Source organism: Carcharhinus amblyrhynchos, chromosome 12, assembly GCF_965287045.1.
Source record: "Carcharhinus amblyrhynchos chromosome 12, sCarAmb.v2.hapA, whole genome shotgun sequence".
NCBI lineage: Eukaryota > Metazoa > Chordata > Chondrichthyes > Carcharhiniformes > Carcharhinidae > Carcharhinus > Carcharhinus amblyrhynchos.
Window position 1 is genome coordinate 80,298,747 of NC_137335.1, and position 21,562 is coordinate 80,320,308.

The 21,562-nt window shown below is 46.4% G+C and overlaps 1 protein-coding gene across 1 annotated transcript in view; it reads left to right on the forward strand.

Moving 5' to 3' along the window:
• Positions 1–21,562, forward strand: part of LOC145351145 (thrombospondin-2-like) — a 65,273-nt gene that overhangs the window by 28,950 nt on the left and 14,761 nt on the right. The window contains exons 7-15 of the mRNA XM_080200813.1: positions 3,438–3,531; positions 9,588–9,758; positions 11,067–11,243; positions 13,329–13,502; positions 14,418–14,545; positions 14,677–14,829; positions 16,442–16,660; positions 21,099–21,206; positions 21,342–21,501. Of these exons, the coding sequence (XP_080056939.1) occupies positions 3,438–3,531; positions 9,588–9,758; positions 11,067–11,243; positions 13,329–13,502; positions 14,418–14,545; positions 14,677–14,829; positions 16,442–16,660; positions 21,099–21,206; positions 21,342–21,501 (1,384 nt within the window). The remainder of the gene's footprint in view (positions 1–3,437; positions 3,532–9,587; positions 9,759–11,066; positions 11,244–13,328; positions 13,503–14,417; positions 14,546–14,676; positions 14,830–16,441; positions 16,661–21,098; positions 21,207–21,341; positions 21,502–21,562) is intronic.

A 21,562-nucleotide genomic window follows, 5' to 3' on the forward strand; every position in this document is an offset into this window, starting at 1 on the left:
AGGTCAATTTAGCATGGCCAATCAACCTAACCCGCAAATGTTTGTACTGTGGGAGCAAACCGGAGCACATGGAGGAAACCCACGCAGACTCCACACAGACAGTGAGCCGAGGCTGGAATTGAACCTGGGTCCCTGGTGCTGTGAGGCAGCAGTGCTAACCACTGTGCCGCCGTAAATTATTTTCCCATATAGCCCTGCGCATTTTTCCTTTTAAAGCATTTCTCAATGCTTAATCGTGCCATTTTGAATACAAAGTGTTCTTTAAGCCTTTTCTCCCATGTAATTATTTTACTGGCATCTGCTGAGGGTTCTGAGCACGTTCAGGTTTTGGGGGTGTTTCAGGTCTAACTGTTTTACCAGTGCTCCTGTTTTCCTAGGTATCGCTGTTATTGCTGTTCTGCTAATTGATAAATTTTGTGGTCTTGCGTTACCAAACTCAAACTCCCTTTTAACAGTTACTCTTGAACCTGCTTCTACCCACCTTTCAGAGAGTTTCAGACCTGAGCAACTCACTACATAAGAAAATTTATTTTCATATTTCTCTCTCTCTGTGTAATCTCTTCGCAAGTGGGAAACTGGTGTTGTTTTTCTATTTTAAAATGTCCCCTGTGTGACGGAACAGCAAGCACATGGAAGAGCGCTGACATTAGGCCCTAAGGGTTCATGTTGCTGTTTGCCATCACCAATTGCAAATAACCCCAATCATATTTTTTTCCCTCCATATTCCCAGAAGTGGCTCATCCAGAGAGCAAAGTAAACCAACTCTGTAATGGATTCCTCGTCCACTGGGCTTCTGTCCTCTCTCTGAGCCTTCATCGGACAGAGCCTTGAGTGCAGTGTCATCCTGTGGCATGGCCCCTTCAGCTCCACTGTCCTCTCCCTGTGTCTAATGTGCAGGGCTACAGGGGGAAATAATTTGGGGCGGCACGGTAGCACAGTGGTTAGCACTGCTGCTGCACAGCGCCAGGGACCTGGGTTCGATTCCCGGCTTGGGTCACTGTTTGTGTGGAGTTTGCACGTTCTCCCCGTGTCTGCGTGGGTTTCCTCCGGGTGCTCCGGTTTCCTCCCACTGTCCAAAAATGTGCGGGTTAGGCGCGTTAGCTGTGCTAAATTGTCCCTTAGTGTCAGGCCGATTAGCAGGGTAAATACACGGGTTACAGGAATAGGGTCTGGGTGGGTAGGGTCTCAGTTGGCCAAGTGGTGTCCTTCTGCACTGTAGGGATTCTATGATTCTAGGAGGAAGTGGGATTAATTGGGTAGCTCTTTCAAACAGGCAGAAATCTAAATCAATTTTGCTGCCCACATTAAGCTGAGATTCAGTCTATTTGATTTGTATCACACCAGTCTTCACCCCTGACCTGATGATACTGTCACTATTCTATGATCAGGTGTCCAACCTGGAGATTTTTAATTGTATAAACAGTTTCTCGACAGTCCAGAACTTGAGTCCTGCCAAAGAAGGTTTTGACACTGTTGAAGCTTTTTGTCTTGCACTCAAGGGATGAGGTTCACAAAAAGATCAAATTTTCCCTCAAAATTTGATATTCTTGCATTTGTCCTAATGAGTGCAAGATGAAAAGCTTTGACAGCATGTCTCTTTTTTCAGTTATTGGTGGTCTCAATATTCAGGCTGAACGCCACGCCTTTGGAACTGCTACCTGGGCACATAAGAGACATTAGACCATTCTCACCACGCATTGCCAGTCTACTTAGCCTGAAAGATGGGCATAAATTAGGGCAAATATTTGGGTCCCAAGAGAAACACCAAATTCACCGAGTCTGATTCCTCTTTGGGTAACTTAGTGAAACATTCCAATTCCCCAGACTGTCAGTCACACATATTTGGGAACATATGTTTGAGAATGGAGGAAGCTTTACAATTTTTAATGTGTCTCATTCCAACACCGCAAAAAACTCTTTCAAAGAAACAGATAATACGTAGCAGATCTCAGCAGGGCTAAATCTGAGACCAAGGAAAATAATACTCAAACAACTGCAATAAAACATCAGGAAAATGATCTTATTCCCTGCTGGCTCTGAAAATCTGGCGGTAATTTGAGGAGAGATTCTGAGCGAGCGCAGGAAACCAGAATATGAGGTTTTGTACTTTGGGGTGGGACAGTTTAATGGACAGAGAAGGTAATTGGAGTGGAGAGATTGATAGACAGTCATTAAAAGGCGGCACGGTAGCACAGTGTCATGGACGTGGGTTCGATTCCCAGCTTGGGGTCAGTGTCCATGCAGAGTCTGCATGCTCCCCCACAATGTTTGAGTGAGTTTCCTCTGGGTACCTGTTCAGATACACCAAGGGAGAATTTAGCATGGCCAATGCACCAAACCAGCGCGTCTTCAGGACTGTGGGAGGAAACTGGAGCACTTGGAGGAAATCCACACAAACGTGGAGATAACGTGCAGACTCCGCACAGACAGTGACCCAAGCCGGGAATTGAATCCAGGTCCCCGGCGCTGAGACAGCAGCGCTAAGCACTGTGCCACCATGCTGTCCCTAACATAGAATATATTCTAACATCGAGTATATAGGGGAGAAGGAGAGGAGAAGGTGCAGAATGTAGTGTTGCAGTCACAGATAGGGTGTAGAGAACTGACGTCCTTGGCACCGTGAGGCAGCAATGCTAACCATCGTGCTGCCCATGTTGCTTTTTTGCTTTTTACTTTTATCTGAGGTCGTGAGGGGATTTAAACCATAATAGGAATTTAAACTAATTGGAGTTTAGAAGGATGAGGGGGGATCTTATAGAAACATATAAGATAATGAAAGGGATGGATAGGATAGAGGTAGAGAGATTCTTCCTGCTTAGAAAGGATAGCAGGACTAGAGGGCACAGCCTCAAGAGAAGGGGGGGCAGTTTAGATCGAGTTGAGGAGGAACTTCTTCACTCAAAGGGTGGTGAATCTCTGGAATTCTCTGCCCGTTGAAGAGGTGGAGGCTATCTCGCTAAATATATTTAAGTCACGGGTAGATAGGTTTCTGATAGACAAGGGGAATTAAGGGTTATGGGGAGAAAGCAGGAAAGTGGAACTGATCCACTTCAGATCAGCCATGATCTTATTGAATGGCGGGGCAGGCTCGAAGGGCTAGATGGCCTACTCCTGCTCCTATTTCTTATGTTCTTAAAATCGAGTCCAATATTAGGTCAGTGAGCACACAGGGGTTGATAGGAGGCGGGGAGTTGGATTGAGTTAAGATCAGATGGAAACATGAAGTGCTGTGCTCAAGTAACGGCACAAAATGCAGAACTGTGTTAAAACCTACCCTGTGGTTCCACAGCCGGTGAATGGTGGTCTCCAACACCATTCAAAGCCTTGGAATAACAATGTTCAGAGAATCACATTTGGTATTGAAGTATTTCTCAAACTTCCATTGACTGAAGGACGTTCTCATTTTCTCCTCCCCCGACCCCTTCACCCCCCGACAGGATTTCAGCATCATCTGTCACCGGATTACCTGCCAACCTGTCTCATGTGCCAATCCCTCGTTCATCGAAGGGGATTGCTGTCCCTCCTGTCTCCGTAAGTACGCACTCAAAAAAGATTTGCACTTTCAAGCTGTGTTGCCTTGTCTCAACAAGGGGGAAACCAAAGTAACGGCCTTGGCCTGGGGTAAGGAGGGGGGGGGGGAGGTGGGGGGGTGCGGTGGGTGGGTTGTGTGGGGGATTGGGGGGGGTGGTGGAGTTGGGGGCAGGAGGAGGAGGAAACTGCCCGTGCATTCTTACCAAAGAGCCCCCCCCCTCCCCAAGTGGGGTGACCTTGCGAGGTATGTCCTTAAATCCTCCGCACTGGCAGGGTGGACAGAGCAAATCCCGTGGCAACGGGATCAAACAGCATGTGTGTTCACTCCCCCACCCCACACCCCGCAGTGTCCTGATCAATACTCATCCCCCAATCACCATCATTAAAAGAGATGATCTGATCATTGATCTGTGCTAGAACTTCCCCCACTCTGTGAGGCCCCTAGAAATTTTAACTTTGACATTTATTGCATTAAAAGTGCATGTGCCAAATTACAGCACGTGTACATCCTGAGAAATGTTATTCTGCCCTTGTCCTGATTATGCTCTTGTTATCAATTTTGAAGTCTTTAGTGGGAGTTTGTTTCCATTGCAGCGATGAAAAGTGTTGGGTGGGGTGAAGGGGGGAGGCGGGGTAGTTGTTTTTTGAAGTGGGGGGGGGAGTCAGTGGAGTTCATTCGGGATCGGTGGAAAATGTTGCTGCGTTGGCAGTCTGAGAGGTTTCGAATTTCTAAGGACTGTATTTGAGCCAGGCCCAGGGCCAGGGAGAGTTGGTTACGCCTGCAGCCTTCCCTGTGTTTCATCAACTCATGAATCACATAGACCCAGACAGGAAACAGCTGGAAGGAACTCGGAGAGAAGATGGGGAGAGGAGCCTGAATAAAGAATGAAATGGAGCATCGAATAGAGAAACAGAAAGGCTGGGAAAGAGAGAAGCTTCCTGTCTCCTTAGTTTGAGATTGCACATCCTTTAGTGGCATCTTTTCCCCAAAAGCCCTTTTTGCCGCCCCTCCATTGCTTTCTGATTCCACCTGATACATTTTCAGACATCGATTTGGGATGGCCAGGGCTGTCCCCATGGTGAGTCCAGAAAACAGGATAGGCTGCGGCAGCCAAGAGTTGGGCCACTGGAGGCCGGTGGCACAGTGGTCAGCACTGCTGCCTCACAGCGCCAGGGACCCCGGTTCAATTCTAGCCTCGGGTGACTGTCTGTGTGGAGTTTGCATATTGACTGGGTGGGTGTCCTCCCACAGTCCAAAGGTGTGCAGGCTAGGTGGATTGGCCATGCTAAATTGCCCCTTAGTGTCAGGGGATTAGCAGGGTAAATATGTGGGGTTACAAGGTAGGACCTGGGTGGGATTGTTGCCAGTGCAGACTCAATGGGCTGAATGGCCTCCTTCTGCACTGTAGGGATTCTATGATTTTATGAATCACTCTGATAGGTTTGTTTAGTAATCTGAGAACAGGGGGAGTGTCCAATGATCACTTACAACCTGCGAATCCCAGGCAATTGTCCTGTGTGGTCCTGTGCTTCTGACTGGCTAGTTTGCCCTGTAAGGTTTATATGATTTCAGAAGAGCAGTTTTTAGCACTGGTGAGTGAATGCTGCATTAAAACATCAGAACCTGTCAGTATTAGTAGCTTGCGGAATTTAAAATGCCTGGGAGACACCTTTGAATATGGATATATCAGCGCCTGGGCTGTGGACCTCGTAGCTGGGAATTCTGTAGTAGGTAACTCACATCCTGACTCCCCAGAGTCAGTCCACCAGTTTACAAGTCGGCACTGTGATGGAATATTCCCCATTTGCCTGGACGGGTGCAGCTCCAACAACATTCAAAAACCTTGACACCATCCAGGACAAAGCAGTCCGCTTCATCAGGACCCTATCCCCGCCTTCGAGAGTCCATCACCAGTGCTCAGGGGCAGCTGTGTGTACCAACTACAGAATGCACTGTACCAACTTGCCAAAGCTCTTTCGACAGCACCTTCCAAACCTCTAAAATTTAGTAGGACAAGGCCAGCAGATACATGGAAACATCACCACCTGCAAGTTCCCCTCCACACCACTCACCATCCTGACTTGGAAATATATTGTCAAAATCCTGGAACTCCCCGCTAACAGTGTGGGTGTACCTACATCACAGGGACTGCAGCAGGTTCAAGAAGTCGGCTCTTCTCAAGGCGTAGTGAGGGAAGGGCAATAAATTCCTGGCCTAGACAGCAATACCCACATTTAGAGAAAGAATGGAAGAAATATTGCTGGGGTGGGGTTGGCAGGTGATTGGAAATTGAAAGGCTAGAGCACGATAAAAGAGTGGACAGCCTCTACAAACACAAAGTGCCCTCCATAACATTGAAAAATAAACTGTTCACAAACCCAAGATGACCTTTCACATCCAAGGAGATAGGTTTGAAGTGTAGCATTGGTGATGTAACAGCAAGTCTCCCACAAACATTACTGAGACAATGACCAGATGTTCTGTTTTGGTGATGATGGTTGAAGACAAATTTAGGCTAGGACACTCCCCTTGCTCTTCCTTGGTTTAGCACCCTGGGATATTTTATTTCCAGCTGAGAGGATAGGTCGGGCCTCAATTTGATTCTCTGGGAGGCTAGGGAGGAGCTTTATGTCGTCATTATCTACAGGAATAGTGCCAGAAGACTAGAGAATAGCAAATGTTATCACCTTGTTCAAAAAGGGGAATAGAGACAACCCTGGTAATTATAGACCAGTGAGCCTTACTCCTGTTGTGGGCAAAGTTTTGGAAAGGATTGTAAGAGATAGGATTTATAATCATCTAGAAAGGAATAATTTGATTAGAGATACTCAACACGGTTTTGTGAAGGGTAGATCATGCCTCACAAAACTCACTGAGTTCTTTGAGAAGGTGACCAAAGAAGTGGATAAGGGTAAAGCAGTTGACGTGATGTATATGGATTTCAGTAAAGCGTTTGACAAGGTTCACCATGGAAAGCTACTGCAGAAGATATGGAGGCATGGGATTGATCATCGTGGTTTGGATCAGAAATTGGCTAGCTGCAAGAAGACAGAGGGTAGTGGTTGATGGGAAATGTTCATCCTGGAGTTAGGTTACTAGTGGTGTACCACAAGGATCTGTTTTGGGGCCACTGCTGTTTGTCATTTTTATAAATGACCTGGATGAGGATGTAGAAGGATGGATTAGTAAATTTGCGGATGACACTAAAGTCGGTGGAGTTGTGGACAGTGTGGAAGGATGTTGCATGTTACAGAGGGACATAGATAAGCTACAGAGCTGGGCTGAGAGGTGGCAAATGGAGTTTAATGCGGAAAAATGTGAGGTGATTCACTTTGGAAGGAGTAACAGGAATACAGAGTATTTTGCTAATGGGAAGATACTTGGTGATGTGGATGAGTAGAGAGATCTCGGTGTCCATGTGTATAGATCCCTGAAAGTTGCCACCCAGGTTGATAGGGTTGTTAAGAAGGTGGACGATGTGTTGGCTTTTATTGGCTGAGGGATTGAGTTTCGGAGCCATGAGGTCATGTTGCAGCTGTACAAAACTCTGGTGCGGCTGCACTTGGAGTATTGTGTACAGTTCTGGTCACCACATTACAGGAAGGATATGGAAGCATTGGAAAGGGTGCAGAGGAGATTTACCAGGATGTTGCCTGGTATGGTGGGAAGGTTTTATGAGGAAAGGCTGAGGGACTTGAGGCTGTTTTCATTAGAGAGAAGAAGGTTAAGAGGTGCATGTAAGATGATCAGAGGATTAGATAGGATGGACTGTGAGAGCCTTTTTCCTCGGATGGAGATGGCTAGCACGAGGGGACATAGCTTTAAATTGAGGAGTGATAGACATAGGACAGATGTCACAGGTACGTTCTTTACTCAGAGAGTAGTAAGGGTGTGGAATGCCCTACCTGCAACAGTACTGGACTCACCAACATTAAGGGCATTTAAATGGTCATTGGATATATATGGATGACATTGGAATAGTGTAGGTGAGATGTGCTTTAGATTGGTTTTACAGGTCGGTGCAACATGGAGGGCTGAAGGGCCTGTACTGTGCTGTAATGTTCTATGTTCTATGATGTCTCAGGTGAAAGACGGTGCCTCCAACCCTGCGGCACTCCCCCGGTGTTACACAAGAATGTGCATCGAGCTCAGTTATTTCAATTCAGCCATGGGTCAGGATTACAACTAAAGTTGGACGCAGTGTAGGACATGTCAAGACCTTACAAAGCACTTGGCTGCCTGACCGGCCCATGCTATTACTGAGGCATTGTGGTTCATAACATGTAGAGAGCCCAAATCCTGTCAACATGTATAATTAATGAGTTCTTGCTTAACAGGGTGACATAGCTGGTTAGATTGAAACATTTTAGAAAGAACTCTGAGACTATACAATCCGGCTCATTAGCGCACAGGCTGATTCGTGTCTCCAATCCTTATTGGAGGGACCCACCACCCATTAATCATCATCATAAATATATGGATTGGAGAGCAGTTTTGACCCTTTCAAACTCTGACTTGAAAGAGAACAATTTCAGTGCTCATGCGAAACTTCAAACTTTAAACAGAGGAGGAAAGATTGGAAGCCTTACCTTAAGCTGGAGACCGAATTGTTGACTATTTCAGAAGCCGATAAACTGTTTCTTTTTCTCTTGAAAAGAGAGTGCTGAGGGGTGACCTACTTTAAAGCAATGAAAGTCTTTGATAGACCAGATTTGGAAAATATGTTTCCTCTTATTGGGGAGGTCGTAACTAGCGACCACCATTGAAATGGTCACCCAGAAATCCAGTCAAGTGTCCAGAAGAAACTTCTTCATCTGAGAGTAGTGAGGAAATGGAACATCGCAGTTAATGGGTGGGATTTTACGGCCTCACTCATCCCGAAACCCTACAATCCCACCCGAGGTCAACAGACAGTTCCATTGTTCATCCCTCACCCTCTCCAATTCTGTGGCTGTCGAGGTGGTAAAATTCCGGCCAATGTCTTGTCAAGTACACTGTTGAAGTTAGGAGATGATTTGGAGGTGCCGCCGCTGGACTAGGGTAAACACAGTAAGAGGTCTCACACACAGCAGGTTAAAGTCCAACAGGTTTATTTGGTAGCTAGTGGCTCGTGCTACCCAATAACACTGTTGGATTTCTTACTGTGATTACCCAGTCAATGCCAGCATCTCCACATCAAGGTTAAGAGAGAGACAGGGGATGGGTATTAAATGTTTTGGACACACCTAAGTAGGGGATTGTTGGGACACTGGGTTCAGTGGAAGGAAAGTTCTGAGACTGAACAAGTCAAGAAACTCTCTCAATGAAGAAAGTCTTGGTTTTATCTTCACCAACTAGTTTGGATCCTATTCACACTCTACCATAGGAAGTGGTTGAAGTGAATAATTTGGATGTATTCAAAGGGAAATTGGACAAGGAGGAGAAGGGAGCAGAGAGTTACGCTGTTAGACATAGACGAGGAAGGATGGAGGGAGGTTCAAGTGAAGGTAGTGACTTGTGCTACCAAATAAACCTGTTGGACTTTAACCTGGTGTTGTGAGACTTCTTACTGTGTTTACCCCAGTCAATGTCAGCATCTCCACATCAAGGTTAAGAGAGAAAGGGGATGGATATTAAATGTTTTGGACACACCTAAATAGGGGCTGAATGGCCCAGTTACTAATGGTTCTCTTTGTATGATCTGGCACACACTCAACTAGAATAACACCTTCTGCTTCCTGTTTCATCTCCAGTTTGATCACAATGTGCTGTCTTAGTTACTCTTCCTTCGACCTGATTCCATTACCAAGAATAGTCACTGGACAGTCTCCTACTCTGACCAATCTAATCAGGAAAACTCTATCTCCCTCAACCTGCCTATCCTCCTACAATCTTCAAACCCAAACCGAGCTTTGTGCACCCCCTGTAATTCCTGATGTCCCATTCCTGCCTTTCTCGGGTCAGAGGGTGGCTTCCGCTGTGACCACTGACCATTCACCTCAGCTTCTCAATAATAAAATCACGTCGAGCTGTTCTGTCGTTGCTGACACAGGAGTTGTTTGTGTTCCCTTTCCAGTTGCAAACAGCAAAGATGATTGGTCCCCATGGTCTGAATGGACAGAGTGCTCTGTGTCGTGCGGCACTGGGACACAACAGCGGGGAAGGTCGTGTGATCCCACCAGCAGTCGCTGTGAGGGTCCATCCATCCAGACTAAATCTTGCCAGCCAGCGGAATGCGACAAACGGAGTAAGTTTCATTCGGTGGATGTCCGAGATCCCGCTCAGAGAGTCAGTCATTCCCACTGTGACAATGAGTGCAGTATAACAGATCTTGTATTTGGGCTAACCTTAGTTTCTATCAGGACCAACTCAATATGTATCTATTTACTGTAAACATATTGTTAGGGACCAGATCAGAAACTCCCGGGTATCTTGAAGTTAGCCTAGACCCTAACTTTTATATTTGATTTTGGCATTCGGGTGAGCATAAGATGTTTCACTCTGGGTATGATTCAAGTGAGCCACTAGGAAGCTTTTATCAAATAAAGTTTATTTAAGAACACAGAATATAACAAAAAGAACTTGCGTAACTTTTACCATTTAAAATACATAAACATGAAAAAATATAATTCTTAACAGCTAGCTATCTCTGTTGTTCCACTTTAGCCATATTCCCCCCCCCACCCCGCATAGATATTAATGCCTTCTTTAGCATCAGTTTGCACAGAATCCAAAGATGCCTGTGTAGGTACTGGATTTCCAGCCTTTTGACATTTCTGGCGAGTGACCTGTCTTCTAATTCCGTGGAAAGCTCAAACAGTAGAATCTCACAGAAAACAACCTATTTCTTGGCAGATTCCAGCCTCCATTTCAGACAGAGCAAGAGATATAGATAAAGCAATCTCTCTCTAAGGATCCCAAAACCAGGCTGCCTTCAGTTCTGTATGAAAGCCTAGCCATCTCCCCATCCCCATTGTAGGACCTTACCTGTCAATCAGCCTAATCAAGCCCCACTCTGAAATATCCCGGGGGGAAACACAAAATAACAGAGCCTTGCATCAGTTCAGATGGCAGCATTATCAGTGATGCCCAAACCCTTAGGTTTATGTTCAACTCACCCACTGAAGCTACGAGTTCCCATGTCCAGTTCCTGGTCTTGCTGAGTCAGTTACCTGAGCTTGGCAGTTGGAACATGATGGGAGTTCCCCACGTGGTTGGAAAGCTTGTCTGGGTACATTGATGGGAATTGGCCACATGGGCAACAAAGTGCCTGACATTCTCAAAATTGAACTACAAATACCACCTGATTTCTTCTGGACTGGAAGGAGTTCCAGCATCTCTAACGAGTATCCATGAAGGTGATATAGGTTCAAGTTGAGGCTGTTTTGTCATATATCTTTCTGCCCAAGGCAAGGTTACAGCTCTACTCTGTCCTTGAAAGAAAGGCTTGGAGAATCTCAATAATCAGCCAATATCCATTGTCCATTATCAACCCCAAATGTTCAGTTGCCTCCTGTCTGATGCCCTCTGCTGATGTGAATCTTTGACTTCTCAGTTCGTCAGGATGGTGGTTGGAGTCACTGGTCGCCCTGGTCGCCGTGCTCGGTCACCTGTGGTGACGGCATCACCACCCGCATCCGTCTCTGCAACTCACCCGTGCCCCAGCTCGATGGCCAGGATTGCCAAGGGAGTGGAAGGGAGACAAAACAGTGCATGAAGACTCCGTGCCCCAGTAAGTCTCACTCGCGCGGCACCTTGGCTGGCTGGCTTCCAGCTGCCTGCTGCCTCTTTGTGTATTTGCTGGGAACTAACAGATTGGGCTTTAAATAGTCGTTTGGTAGCACAGAATGCGAGTATTGCTGAGAAAGACGCGTTGAAGCTTTTTGTCTCACATTCATCAAGACAAGTCACAAGAATGCCAGTATAAACAATAATTTATACTGTATGAGAAGAGAGTGCTGATTCGTTGGCAGATAGATTCTGATTGGTAGAGACGTTGCCATGGAGAATGCACCAGTTGATGTGATTGACAATTAACTGCCAAGCATTGTTTGAAATTTAAATCAGACAGCTTAACTCTGATTGTTCAAGGCCTGAGGAATGAGCCAGCAAATCGTTGGCACATATTTTGTTTAACTGAAACGGGTGCAGTGTGTGTACGTTCTTTCTCTCTGCAAAGAATAGGGTCCCGTGTACTAACATATGTAGCTTCCAGTAGATGCAATGTGCTGCATTGCGAGCCCAAGTGCCAATCTTTTGTTCTGATCTTTGCTGCCATGGACTGGCGCTTAACCCTACAACGCAAGAGGTTACCTTCTTAGCTATTGGCATCATGATGTGTAAATCAGCCTGTGGGCATTGCAGTCACAATCCTGGCACAGTGGGGTCAAGACCCAGGAGAGGGTGCAGGGGAGATTTACCAGAGTGGTATCTGGGGTGAGGACCCTAGTTATCTGGAGAGACCGGGAAGCTGGGATATTCAGCACAGAATAGGGAGGGTTGAAGTGGACATTTGGTATATGTGTCCAGAATTTTGGAGGCTTCTTTTGGAATAAAGAGACAGCTCTGGCAGAGGGATCAGAGACAAGAGGGCACAGATTGAAGATAACCAGTGGATGATTCGGAGAGGTGATGAGAAGAATTGTTTTTAATGCAGCGAGTTATAATGATTGGCATTGTTCGATCCCAGCACCAACAGGCATCGTGATGGGTGGGATGGGAAAACTTGGAAAGCTCTAACAACTTTCCAAATATTCTCATCCCGCCCACAACAAGGCCCAACGGTATCAGGACTGGAAAGTCCTGCCTGGAGTGACCTGAGAGGTTAATGGAAACAGATTTAATTGTACCTTTCAGAAGGGAATTGGATAAACATTTGCAGGGTATGAGGGACCAGGGAGAGTGGGACCAATAAGATGGTCTTTCAAAGAGCCAGGATCATATGAGGTCAAATGGCCTTCTTTGCCGGAAGGTTCTATGATTCGGTGTTGGAAAATGCTGCAACCACACAGCAGCTCTGATTTGATCTGATTTGGTTTATTATTGTCACAAGTATTCATATACAGTGAAAAGTATTGTTTCTTGTGCACTATACAGACAAAGCATACCATTCATAGTATACATGAGGAGAAGGAAAGGAGAGGGTGCAGAATGCGGTGTTACAGTCATAGCTAGGGTGTAGAGAAAGGTCATCTGAATATTAGAAGGTCCATTCAAAAGTCTGATGGTAGCAGGGAAGAAACTATATTTGAATCAATTGGTATATGACCTCAGACTTTTGTATCTTTTTCCCAACAGAAGAAGGTGGAAGAGAGAATGTCCAGAGTGCTTGGGTCTTTAATTATGCTGGCTGCTTTTCCAAAGCAGTGGGAAGACAGAGTTAATGGGTGGGAGGCTGGTTTGTGTGATGGATTGGGCTACATTCACAACCCCCTTTGTAGTTTATTGCGATCTTGGGCAGAGCAGGAGCCATACCAAGCTGTGATACAACCAGAAAGAATGTTTTCTATGGTGCATCTGTACAAGTTGGTGAGAGTCGTAGCTGACATGCCAAGTTTCCTTAGACTTCTGAGAAAGTAGAGGTGTTGGTGAGCTTCCTTAACAATAGCGTTGGCAATAACATCCATGTCAATATCTGAGAATAGAAAGGACAAGCCGAGAATTTTGATCAGATTTCTAACATTCATGAGGCAAAGTTTGGGAACGATTCAGGACAATTCGAGGCCAGCTGAAGGTAATACCCACCAGGCCTTAATTCCAAATGCTTCCCTCACTCCTTTCCCATGTCCGGCTGACAAACTCTTGCGTTCCTTTGCAGTTGATGGTCACTGGAGCCCGTGGTCGCCATGGTCAGTCTGTACAGCCACGTGTGGCGGTGGACTGCATGAACGCAAACGCAACTGCAACAACCCAGTGCCCAAGTACGGAGGCAGGAAGTGTCTGGGGGACGCCAAGGACATTAAAATCTGCAACAATGATCTCTGTCCGATAGGTAGGTGGAAGCACATGAGATGTTGTTTTGGTTTTTGTGATGTATAACGCTAATTTTCTGTGCTGTTGAACTTTATTTATTGAAAGCCTTTGAAGGTTCATCCCCTCATTGGTCTCCTTGCTTGACTCACTCAGCTGAGGTCAGTAGAGGGTCAGTCATACTTGTGTGGGACTGGAATCACATCTAGGCTTAGTTTCCTTCTCTAACAAACCAGTGCCTTCCAGCTTTCTGACATCATTCAGCAGATGAACTGGTGAGATGGTAATGACGAAAAGGCTGTCTGTTGTTAGCCCTGATTACTGCACAATGGCAGAGTGGTTTGCACGGCTGCCTCACTGCACCAGAGACCCGGGTCCAATTCCAGCCTTGGGTCACTGTCTGTGTGGAGTCTGTGCATTCTCCCTGTGGGTTTCCTCCGGATGCCCCGGTTTCAAAGAACAAAGAACAAAATCAGCCTGGGAAACAGGCCCTTCGGCCCAACGAGCCCACGCTGCCATCTCAACACCACCTCTCTACCCATGACCCCTATCTAATGTTTTATGGCCATCCAGATTGTCCCACAGCGGCAGATTAGGTGGATTAAACATGCTGAGTTGACTCTTGCGGGGGGGGCGGATTTTCCAGCTGCGCTCGCCACAAGGTCAGAAAATCCCACCCGAAATCAACAAACCTTTGCGTGGTCCGTTCCCACACCTCCCCCCATCTGCCCGTCCGTCTGCTACCATTCCTGTGGTGGGCGGGACCAGAAAATTCCGCCCTTAGTGTCAGGGGGATTGGCAGGGTTACGGGGACGAGGCCCGGGTGGGATTGTGGACGGTGCAAACTCGATGGGCCATATGGCCTCCTTCTGCACTGTGGGGATTGTATGATTCCATTCTGCGACTCACTCCAGCTTTCACCTCGATCTCTTGGCAGATGGGTGCCTGTCCAATCCCTGCTTCGCTGGGGTCGAGTGCAGCAGTTCTTCGGATGGCTCTTGGAATTGTGGCCCCTGCCCTTCAGGTTACCGGGGCAACGGCACATTCTGCGAGGACATCGATGAGGTACGAGGAGACGGAGTTGCGGGGGTGGGGAGGGGGCGTGGTGGGGGGTTGGCCCCACGGTTTGGATTCTAATGGGGTTGGCCAAGGATTCCTTGTCGTCAAAATTGATCTTTGCTTCTGCGTTTTGCCAGTGCGAAGAAGTCTCTGATATCTGCCACCAAGTGAATGGCGTTCAGAGGTGTGTCAACACCGAGCCTGGGTTTCACTGCCTGCCCTGCCCACCGCGCTATCGAGGAAACCAACCCTTCGGCCTGGGGATTGAAGCAGCCAAGACAGACAAGCAGGTGAGGAGCAGGTAGCATCAGACTGTCGAGTTTCACTAACAGGTTGATTGATATGGCCTAGAAACGGGATCCGTTTTTCTGGCATCCAGCAGGACGCCTAAGTCCTCAAAATGGAGGGCGAGCTGTGCATTCTTCGGGCTAATCGGATACGGAGGCAGTGTCCCTTTAAGGTGCTGCCTTTCAATTCATCCCTCAATTTGTTAACTTATTTCAATTTGTTACCTCCGAAAGGATCAGCTCGGATGTGTTCAAGCCTTACCCCTGTGTGCGCGACTGTTCCCACGCGACTAGTCTTAACAAATGGACTCACAGTGTGATTTCTGTCGGCCTGTATATTGCACTGCCCACACCATAAACGGGCTGGCGCGGGCAGGCTGGTAAGACTGGGCAGGCTGGTCTTTGGGGATTAAGTGAGAAAAAGTATAAGGGGTAAGGGGCACCTCATTTGGAGGGTGTCCTATGTGTATCGGGCAACAACCGCCCCCCTCACCCCGCCCCCCGGCCTTCCTTGCCATCTTCCCTGGGAACCCCTGTAAACCTCTCTACCTCTATCTATCTATCTCTACCTCACCCCTCCCCTCTCCCCTGGACTCGAGTATCCCTTTCTATCCTAAAACCCAGGAACCTACCTATCCTGGACAGCCATTTTCCTTCTTCTTTCTTTCTTCTTGGGGATATATTTCCCCTTTGCTTTCGCCACGGAAGTACCTCGACCAACCAATCAACACTCATTTTTCCTGTAAATAAATGGTGATCTTTTTGAAGTTTGACATTCTTGCATTTGTCCTACTGAGCCCTGGGTGAAAAGTTTGGGTAACAGGAGTTTCAGTAACAAGTGTTCTGGACTGAATAGTTAGGGAGAAACTGTTCTCACACATGAGAGGACACAGATTTAAGGTAATTCGTAGAGGAAGCAAATGTTATATGAGGACAAACTTTTTCACTCATAGGATCATAGAAAGCCTACAGTGCAGAAGGAGGCCATTCAGCCCAATGAATCTGCACAGACAACAATCCCACCCCAGGCCCTATCCCCACAAACCCACACATTTACCTGACTAATCCCCCTGACCTACATATCCCGGGACACTAAGGGTCTCTTTAGCATGGCCAATCAACCTAATCTGCACATCTTTGGACTGTGGGAGGAGACCGGAGTACCCGGAGGAAACCCACGCAGACACGGGGAGAACGTGCAGACTCTCCCCACCGTGACGGTGACCCAACCCGGGAATCAAACTCAGGCCCTTGGAGTGCAAGGCAGCAGGTGCTAACTACTGTGCCACTGTGCCACCCTGCAGAGAGTGGTTTGGGTTTGGGATGCACTGCCTGAGAAGGTGGTGGAGGCAGGTTCAACTGAAGCATTTAGAAAGGAATTGGATTGCTATCTGAAGAGGAAGGAAGTGAAGGAGAAGGTGGGAGAATGGAACCAGGAGAGTTGCTTATTTGGAGAGACAGTAGAGACATGATGGGCTGAATTGCCTCCTTTTATGCTGTAACAATTCTGTGTAAAGTTTCAGCTGACGTTGCTCTTCTGCTCTGAGGGCTGTTTATTACTGTACATGCAAATTGTTGCTATAGTTTGTGACTCTGCATCACTTTCCCCCTGTAGGTGTGCGAGCCCCATAACCCATGTAAAGATGGCTCACACAACTGCCACAGGTACGCCAGGTGTATCTATCTGGGTCTCTTCAGCGAACCCATGTACAAGTGCGACTGTCGGATAGGATATGCTGGGGACGGCATTGTCTGCGGAGAAGATTCTGACCTGGACGGCTGGCCTAATGAGCAGCTGACCTGCACGGCCAATGCCACGTACCACTGTCAAAAGGTAAGGGAAAAGGGTCATGGCTAATCCAGGTGTGATAACCCCCAGGACTTACACAGGGAATCCCTGATTGACCTCCCAGTGGAACTCGTGGAATACGAGTTCCCATGGTAATAGGCAATTGCCTAACCAGGTGGAACTCGTATCCTTGATAAAGCAGACCCCTGAGCGGGTCCAGTGATCTATCATCCCAGATGAGACTCATGTACATGTACCACTTGGGTATGTGACATTTTGTTGATCGTAGCCTGCACACATTACGCTGGTTTCCGTCCACATACTTCTTTTCCTACCAGTGTGACGGAAGTGATTTGCGCGTAAAGCAAGGACAAGTGAGGTGCGTGCTGATTGCTCACAACATTGACTGTGACAGCCGTGTGTTCTCTCTGTGTCCAAAGGGTCAATATATCTTTGGTTTTCACCATTTGAAGTCAATGAGGATTCTATTAATATATAGATATTAATGTATAAATGATGAAGCATTTTCTGTGAGTGGTTATGAAATATTCAGCATGTATTAAATGTGTTTAATCTTAATCGTGGGGTCATAGTCAGTGAACAAGCCCCATTTCAATCTTGTGGCCCGCTGCGCTGAAGGAGAGTCACCCGTGTGGCCCACTCACTAGCCGAGGCTGACCATCATTTACCTAGGAATGTTGATTCACAAACTATAAAAACAGCGAGACAGGTTAACAAGGTCATAAAAATGCAAACCAAGGGGTGTAGTGAGGAGCAGGGGAGAATTGAAAAAAATAAAAGGATGTGCTGGGTTTATACAGAGCTTTGGTTAGATCATGTTAAGAGTTCTGCACTCAGTTCTGACCTCCATATTACCTCGAGGAACACTGGAGAAAGTACAGAAATGATTTGGAGGCATGGTGCCAGAAGGGAGAGGTTCCAACTATCAGGAAAAAAGTGAAGAGGCTGGGCTGCTTCCACTAGAAAACAGAAGACCAAGGGGTGACCTCAAATGACCATTAACTTGTGAAGTGATTAGATTGGATAGATACAGAGATGTTTTTGCTGCTGGGCAAGATCATAAATGTATAAGTTATAGTCGCGAGTGAGCCCAATAAGGAACTCAGGAGAGTGGTTAGAATGTGAAGCTCACTTCTGCCTGGGGGCAGAGAATGGATGCGTTGAAGGAGATGTTGGATAAAGACTTGAGGGAGAAAGAAATAGGAAGATATGTTGATGGACGCAAAGGAAGATGGCAGGAGGAGGTTCGTGTGGAGCATAACACCAAAGTAGACCAAATGGCATCCATCCAACACTGAAAGTCTTGTGACATTCCATTACAGTAACAGATAAAAACATGGATTTAGTGCCTAATCCCAAGGTGGTCATAAACAACAATGGGATACTGCACACATTGCACCATTTGTATCATAGTTGATGTGTATTTTGGAATTATATCCACAGATGAAGCTTGGAGTTGGACATTAACTACAAAACAATGGTGTGCATGTATATGCACACTGCGTGTAATCCACACCCAACAATATTGGGTGGAATTCTAAATATCATAACATTTTTTGATTTGATTTATTATTGCCATTAATATTAGTATACAGTGAAAATTATTGTTTCTTGCGCGATATACAGACAAAGCATACTGTTCATGGAGAAGGAAAGGAGAGAGTGCAGAATGTAGTGTTACAGTCATAGCTAGGGTGGAGAGAAAGATCAACTTAGTGCGAGGTAGGTCCATTCAAAAGTCCGATGGCAGCAGGGAATAAACTGTTCTTGGGTCCGTGGTTCATGACCGCAAACTTTAAAAAAAACATTCAATTGATTTGTTTCTCGAGAAAAAGAAAATGTGCTGGAGCTTGAGAAATTGAAAATAAATTCCACAACCCTCTTGTTATCTTGGGAAGTTCTAAATGTGTTCCCAATTTGAATGGAGAGTTTTGACCTCAGTCACATTGCTGGAGAATCTCACAGACGGCTCACAAATCTCCCTCCAGGCAGTAATCTTACACCCTGCAGTTAGATCAGAAAAAGCAAAGTGTAAGCAAGAGTTTGAAAGAAACGATTTCCCACCTGTTAATGATTATGACTCTCTCACTCTCACTCCCTCTCTGGCTTTTTCCCTCTACCTCTCTTACTCTTTTTTTCTTGACATCTCACCACCATCTCCCTCACTTTCTCTCTCTTCCTCTCCCTTGCTCTCCTTTCCTATCTCTCTTACTCTTTTTCCAACTCTTCCTCCTTTTTTCCCCACTATCTTCCAGTGTGTCCCTCCCTCTCCCATTTTTTCTTTTTCTGTCTATCTCACTCTCTCTGTCTCCCTCACTCCCTCTAACTGGCTCCATGAGCAGGATTTTACAGCCTCACTTGGGCGAGACTGGAATTCCTGTCCGAGGTCAGCGGAGATTTCCATTGTCAGACCCTCGCCCACCGCGGAATCGGAGCAGGCGAGGTGGCAGAATCCTGGTCTATCTCACTCACTGTTTCTTTCCCTCCATTTCTGACTTTACCATCTCTCTAGCTGGCTCTCTCGTGCTCTCTATCTCTCTTTATATCCCTCATTGATTCTCTCCCCTTCCCTCCTTCTCTCACCTTTTCTCTATCTCTCTTACTCCATCTCTCTCACAAGTCTTCAATTCGTTTAAGCAAGTTTAATTCCCCTAGTTTTCTAAAATAAGGAACTAATCTTGGGAACGTTGCACTCTGAATGTTTAATGAATTTACGTGTGACCATAAGACTTAGGAGCAGAAAGAGATCATTTGGCCTGTTGAGTTTGCTCTGTCATTCATACAGATCATGTCTAATCTGTATGTTCCTCTCTCTGGTTGCCACACCACCAGGAGGACATGGAGGCTTTGGAGGGAATACAGAAAAGGTTTACCAGGATGTTGCCTGTTATGGAGGGTAGAAGCTATGAGGAGAAATTAATAAACTGGGATTGTTCTCCCTGGAAAGACGGAGGCTGAGGGGTGACCTGACGGAAGTTTATAAAATTACGAAGGGTATAGATAGGGTGAACAGTGAGAAGCTTTTCCCCAGGGCAGAACTAACAATCACAAGGGGGCACAAGTTCAGGGTTACGGGGGAAAGTTTCGGTGGAAGTGTGAGGGGGAAGGTTTTTACACAGAGGGTGGTGGGGGCCTGGAATGTGCTGCCAGGTGAGGTGGTTGAGGCAGATACGTTAGCAACATTTAAGACTTATCTGGATAGGCACATGAACAGACGGGAAATAGAGGGGTAGAGGCAGTTGGCCTTGATACAACAACGTGATCGGCACAGGCTTGGAGGGCCGAAGGGCCTGTTCCTGTGCTGTTCTTTGTTCTCTTTTGTTCTGTTTGTTCTCTGAAGCCACATTGCACACTGACAATGATCCTGACATTGTAGATGTCCACTGTTAATATCTGGGAGGAGAGCAGATGTTCCGAGTTCAAGTTCCAACTCAGGCATCAGAACTATGACCTCAGTGCTACATTTTTACGAATTCTGCCATAAACATTTCTCTATTTTAAAAATAAAATCTGGCCATTAAAGGCTGGGATCCATTAAGCTGTCGATTGTTGTAAAAACCCATCTGGTTCACTAATGTCCTTGAAGGAAGGAAATCTGCCATTCTGACCCAGCCTGGCCTACATGTGACTCCAGAGCCACAGCAATGTGGTTGACTTTCAACGACACTCAATTGTATCTGGGGCAACCACAATAAATGCTGACCTTGCCACAGCGATATTTATATTCCCATTAGTGGATTTCTTTGTAAAACACTCTTGTCAGTGGATCTCTGTCAACAGTCTCACATTAATGGGTTTTAGGGCAATTACGACTGTTCAGCATTAAGCTTTTGAACATCAGCATGCTGGATGGAGTCTGGCGACTGTCAGCTGTAGGAGGAAGAGTCAGAAGAAAGGGATTTTATATTCAACTGCACTGTCAAAAAGAAAAGCTAACTCACACATTTCCTTGACAAATGGACAGAATCGGTATTGCTGTGAGATTGATAGACTGTCACATTTTCCCATTTAGAAAAGGGAGGATGTGAATGGATTGTATCAAAGTTGAGGGTCCAGAGTCTTGATGGATGGGGCCATGGCTCTGCACTGGGACGAAAGCTCTCCTCAGTCATAACTGCAGATATTGACAGCAGTAACCACCCATTAAAGTGTCACCAGCATTGGAAAAGCTCCCTGAAGTAGACCAGGCTTGTAAAGAAAACTCTTTCAATGGAAGGTTCCCAAGGCAGTTCCTTTTTTCTCTCTCTCTCTGTCGTGGGGCTTTCCAGAATATTTTGGGCAAATCAGGAGACGGGCCTGCAGAACTTCATAACTTAGAGAATTCTCAATGAGATAATGTTTGGGCTATTTCCCAACAGTTGGATGAAAATGATTCCATTCTTTCTGACACGCAACTTCTGTCTGTGAATTCAGTCACCACATTCCGACTTCCTAGTAACTGTTCCTTTTAACCCCTGAACAGGATAATTGTCCACATCTGCCCAATTCTGGACAGGAGGACTTTGACAAGGACGGAGTAGGTGACGCTTGCGATAAAGATGATGACAATGACGGCATAAATGACGAGAGGGTAAGTTCTGGAACCTTCTTCTTTGTTTCTCGCACCCACCAGAGAAAGATACGATTATTGAGATGTGTGCACCAGTGTGTCTCAAATCCATGGGGATAAAATGGGGACCTCCCCTCCACCTTTTTCTCCTTCCAGGACAATTGCCCTCTCCTCTACAATCCCCGGCAGTTTGACTACGACAAGGATGATGTGGGCGACCGCTGTGACAACTGTCCCTATGACCACAACCCAGCACAGATCGACACGGATGGGGACGGGGAGGGCGATGCCTGCTCAGTTGACATTGATGGAGACGGTGAGTGTGGTGGCAGAGCAACGTGCCAACTCTATCGGGGCTGGTTCGTACCTCAGTTTAG